General features: G+C 44.0%; 1 protein-coding gene across 1 annotated transcript; it reads right to left on the bottom strand.

Moving 5' to 3' along the window:
• Positions 1-1,788: 1,788 nt before the first annotated feature.
• On the bottom strand, positions 1,789-3,898 carry LOC118752557. The gene is made up of 3 exons (XM_036487461.1): positions 3,887-3,898; positions 3,350-3,733; positions 1,789-3,255 (listed from the first exon to the last, which is right to left on the bottom strand). The coding sequence occupies exons 1-3, from the start codon at positions 3,896-3,898 to the stop codon at positions 1,789-1,791; spliced, it is 1,863 nt and encodes a 620-aa protein (XP_036343354.1).
• Positions 3,899-4,989: the final 1,091 nt, after the last annotated feature.

The raw sequence follows: 4,989 nt of genomic DNA, 5'->3' as shown, positions 1-4,989 counted from the left end.
CATGGGATTTAGCTTCAGCAATTTGCCCCTCTTATTGACTGCTTTAGTATCATTGAGAGCTGCGATGTCGCTCTTGAACGTGATAGCTGTACGCGCTTGATCCAAAATTGCATGGCAGCCTCGCGCTGGCTCCACAAACACATCATGCCAGTCTCATGGGCTTTACCTCGCGAGACCCGTATGAATCGGAAACACCAAGCAGTGATTACTACAAGTCTTTCAAGCGTCGGATAGTTTTCCAGGATGAACCAATCAGACAGAATGATGCGCGCCGTTGTAGCTTGCACAGGTTTGGATTCGGAGAGCTTTTCTGGTGCCTTTAGCAAAGGCTGTACCAACTGGCTTCTGGTTGGCTAAGCCAGGAGGGCCAATGCCACAATAAGTGATGATCTACAAGCTGCGCCATGGTCAGTCCTCGTGAGGCACAATCAGCAGGATTGTCAGCCGTGTTAACATAACGCCAGTCGCTTACAGTAGTCGCCTCTTGTATCTGGCTAACACGATTCGACGCGAACTCTTTTAGCGCTCCTGGATCGGATCGTATCCACCATATTGTAGTCGTAGAGTCTGACCACATATAAGTAGATATAGAGGATAGGTTAAGCGTATCTCTTACCTTATTCATCACGCGAGGAGCAAGTAAGGCTGCACATATCTCGAGCCGTGGTACTGTAACTTTCTTTAACGGTGCCGCTCGTGTCTTCGACATCAATAGGTGAATGTGGACGGATGATTGAGCGACAACTTTTAAGTGCAGTACAGCGGCGTATGCGTGCGTAGATGAATCTGCAAAGGTATAAAGCTCATAGGTTTCATTTTGCTGGGATGTATTAAGTCAGCGTGATATGCGTACTTCTGGAACTGTCTTAAGCTCGTTGTGAAAAGATATCCATTTTGTCTGCAAGTCTTCCGGCAGATTGTCATTCCAATCTAGGCCTGTTAACCACAATTTTTGAATAAATATTTTTCCACAAATAATTACAGGCGCCAGGAACCCAAGTGGGTCGAACAGCTTAGCCACGTCAGACAGCCGTTGGAGCTTTGTAAATTTGATTACCGTGTAATCAAGCTTTAGTACGTAGGTCAGGGAATTGTCTTTGATAGCCCAGACGAGTCCTAAGGTGTTGTACTCTCCCTCTAGCTGAAACTGCCGTAAAGATTGAGTTTCAAGATCAACAGGATCAATGGTTTTCAGCACACCGCTTGGGTTGGAATTCCACTTTCGCAGGGCGAAGCCACCTGCGCGGAGAAGGGCTTTCAATTCTCGACGTCGTCTGCAAGCATCCCCGACTTTGTCTGCCTCCGTTAGAACATCATCCATGTAGAACTCATCAAGCAAAATCTGAGCAGCGTCAGAAAAGTTACAGCGTTCGTCAGCAGATAGAGTGTGCAATACTTTAATGGCCAGATATGGCGCGCAATTGGTACCATAAGTGACAGTTTTTAATCTGAAATGTGTTGACTCTCGATGCGAGTTAGGTCGCCAAACAATAGCTGCAAATCAGTATCTCTCTCGTCCACCAAGATCTGGCGGTACACCTTGGCGATATCTCCAGTGAGCGCAATTCGGTATCGACGCCAATTTAGTACAACAGCAGTCAGGTCGTTCTGTTACTTAGGACCAGAGTATAAGCAATCATTAAGAGACTTACCACAGTTGCATCGTCTTGAGGCGTTGAAGACGACCCTTAATTTCGTTGTGCTGCTGGATGTTTTATAGACGCCGTGGTGGGAGAGATAACAGATGGGCGTTGAACATTATTCTTCTCTAGTGATGCTCACCATATGTTACAATGATGCGTACTCGTTGATAAATTCTTCGTACATATCTCGCATGACCGGATCTCGAGATAAAGGTCGACGAAGATGATCGAGGAGACCAATCGCATCATGGTGCGTAGAGGCTAATTGCGTTAGATCAGAATCCGGTTTGACTGGTAGCCGCACAATATAACGACCGTCTGCAGCGCGACGAGTAGTGCGGTTGAAGTAATTCTGGACGAATCGATCATCTTGCGTTAGTGCGGGCGTTGAATTAAGCTCTTCCAACTCCCACAAGCTGCGAATAGTTCGGTCGAGATCGAGTTGAGTGTGATAGCAGTCGATCACATCCCGTGTCGTCACGAGAGATTGATTACCAGAACTGCCGAAAATCACCCAACCCAACCGTGTACTTTGGCCAATCAAATGACTAGTTTTGCTACGCTGTATTCCGCTTAACAGAAGAGCAGCATAATCGCCAGCATTTAAGATGACATCAATCAGTTGAGGTACATTCCCAGTGGGATCAGCAAGGTCTAACTCACTTAAGTGTTGAACATCGTTCGGTGCAATAGCTACCGTCGGGGTGCGGTTTCCAACTCGAGGCAACACTAGAGCGATGCATGCAAGCTCGAAGTCGGATTTCAATGAACGTAGATTAAACGTTAATAACCCCTTTGCCGTAGCCACTCTATCACCGTTAGCCCCATTAATAGGTACCTTTACATTAGACTTCACCAAGTGTAACAGGTTGACTGCGGATTCGCTGATGACCGCTGCTTCTGCCCCGCTGTCCAGTAAAGCTCGTAAAACGACCTTGTGTCCGGACTCTGGCTTAACCTCAATCAGGGCTGTGCCGATCAGTATCGGCAGCAGCATATTAGGGCCTTGCCCTGTTGTGACTGCGTTATGAGAGGATGCAGCCTGTTTGCTGGTACTAGTCGCATTGAAAGCAAAGTAGTCGTACAGCATTTTGTGGTGCTTAGCTTGACACGTCTTGCAACGGCGCTCGGAAGAACAAGCTGATTGCTGGTGGCCGATGTGCAAACAGTTTAGGCACAGCTTAGCTTGTAGTGCGTAGTCATACCGTTCGTGCGGCGATTTATTGCGAAAAGCTTTGCAAAACATGATAATATGCTTACCGGAGCAGTTGGGACAGCGCCCAGATGTGGTATGATTCCCAGAAACAGCAGAGGTGGTGCCTAACTTCTTTGGAGTATGCTCCTTTACGAAGGGCTTCGGCTCGGTGTAGCTTTGGACTATTTCCAGGGATTGTGTTCTACTGGTAAGAAACTCCTGCAGCTCCCTAAAAGTTGGAATATCGCGGTTCGACTTTAGGGAGCGCTTCCATGCTTTGCGAGTGGTGGCATCCAACTTGTGAGTAATAGTGAACACCAACCGATCATCCCAATGCTCGATTGGCCGGCCCAAATGCTGCAGCATACGTATAGACGACGTCACGCCATCAAGTAATGACCTCAGCAGAGGCAGATTCTTTCGGAGCACAAGGAAGTTTGCTAATCACTGCTACATGAGCGCTGATTATCCGTTTGTTCTCGTACTGGGATTGAAGTAGCTCCCACGCAACCTGGAAGTTAGCATCTGTTGTGGTGACGTTATCAAGCGCATTTTTTGCCTTTCCAGTAAGGCTATCCTTTAAGTATTGCAAGCGCTGTGTGTTTGTTAGGGATGCGTTAGATGTAACAATGGAGATGAACAAATCTTTAAACGGGAACCAGTATAGGAAGTTACCATCGAATGGTGGAATTCGAATGCGTGGTGGTGATTGATCTATCGCCTGTGTTGGTACGAAGGACTGCGACATCGATGTATCAGTGGGCAAATTCGTGCTGTCCAATAGATGGTGTAGTTCACCCATGGTCTCGGCATAGACGCACTCCACTGCCTCGAAGTCAATAGATGTCGCAATGCCAGCTGCCTCCCTTTCTTCAGGAGTGCACTCACTAACAACCTGGTCATGAAGACACACGAATTTTGCCAAATATTGCCCCAGAAGCTCCTTTCTCGCTTATAAAAAGCCCTTTGTTTGCTTTGCTTTTGCGGTTTTGCGGGTATTTATTGCGAAATTTAAAATTGCCGTCTTGCTTGACTGCAGCTGCTTAACCTTCCTATCCATGTCTAACACCAACGTAGTGCGTTGTACAAAAATGATTTCTGCGAACGCTGCTGCAAATGAATTTCTGCAGCACGATGTAAAAAGTGAGGTTATGTTGTAAGAGTCCCACCACACGTGCGTGCGGAGCAGATTCCGAAACTCGTTTTTTATGCTCAAACGCTGGGAATAACTTTTGCTGCACAGTATCCAAAAGCCGTGGATTACCCGCAAGGGTTGCCAAAATGTTAAGAGTTTGTCGGTTTTCGAAAAATAAACACTAAGCCGAAGACTATATCTGATTTAGATATATTGAAAGAATTCTTGCTAGTACAAAGTAAACAATATGTCTATAGCTAGGTTAGCTGCGAAAATATATATGTTTCTTGCCTCAGATGAAACCAAGGATGGTAAAACCACCCGAGCAGGGTCGCATTTTCTCGGACTTCGAACAGGTTCAGAAAAAGGGTTATTGAGAAAAAAGTATGCGCAATAAAGTGTTAAAACACGAAGTTTTCAAATACATTAAATTTTTTGCTTTATTTATAAAAAATGTTGTTAATTTTAAACACATTAAATTTTGCTTTTTACTTATAAATCAATAAAACGAAATTTTTCACATTTTGCTTGGTTTTATGAAAAATTTTTCTAGAACTTCGTCAACTGCAAAATTGATTATTATTTATTTTTAACCAATTTAACAAAAAGGAGGAGGTTATCAATTCGTCGGAATATTTTTTGTTTATGTATGTTACCGCATAACTTCGGACCACGTTCACTGATTTCTATAATTAGTATTTTAAAGTAAAGGAGTTACCTCTAAGGTCGTCCCATACTAATTTGGTTTAAATCCAATCATTGCATCATGAAGAAATTAACGATAATCTTAAATTTTTATATGAGAATTGAAGTTGGTTTTGTTTTTTGCTTAAAAATTACTTGTTTTATTTATCTTTGTGAATATTCATAGATGCTAGACCGTTCAGCCTTTCTTGACTTGAGGTATTTCTCAAGAATGTTTTAATCCTTTTCAGGCATGTAAAACTTCGTTCAGGTGTAGCTACAAAAACGGACAAAAGTGACAATACGCGTAAGATCTTAAAAATATTCTAAAA

The sequence above is a fragment of the Rhagoletis pomonella genome, unplaced genomic scaffold (genome assembly GCF_013731165.1).
Source record: "Rhagoletis pomonella isolate Grant_MI unplaced genomic scaffold, Rhpom_1.0 Rhpom_scaffold_01652, whole genome shotgun sequence".
Lineage (NCBI taxonomy): Eukaryota > Metazoa > Arthropoda > Insecta > Diptera > Tephritidae > Rhagoletis > Rhagoletis pomonella.
Note: the sequence above shows the minus strand (reverse complement) of the source record. Positions and strands in the feature narration are given on the sequence as shown.

Bases quoted from the DNA above. Each gene is read 5' to 3' on its own strand.
- LOC118752557 (XM_036487461.1), bottom strand. The intron at 3,256-3,349 runs GTTGCGTGGGAG...GTGCTCCGAAAG, and splicing joins CAACAGATGCTAACTTCCAG to AATCTGCCTCTGCTGAGGTC.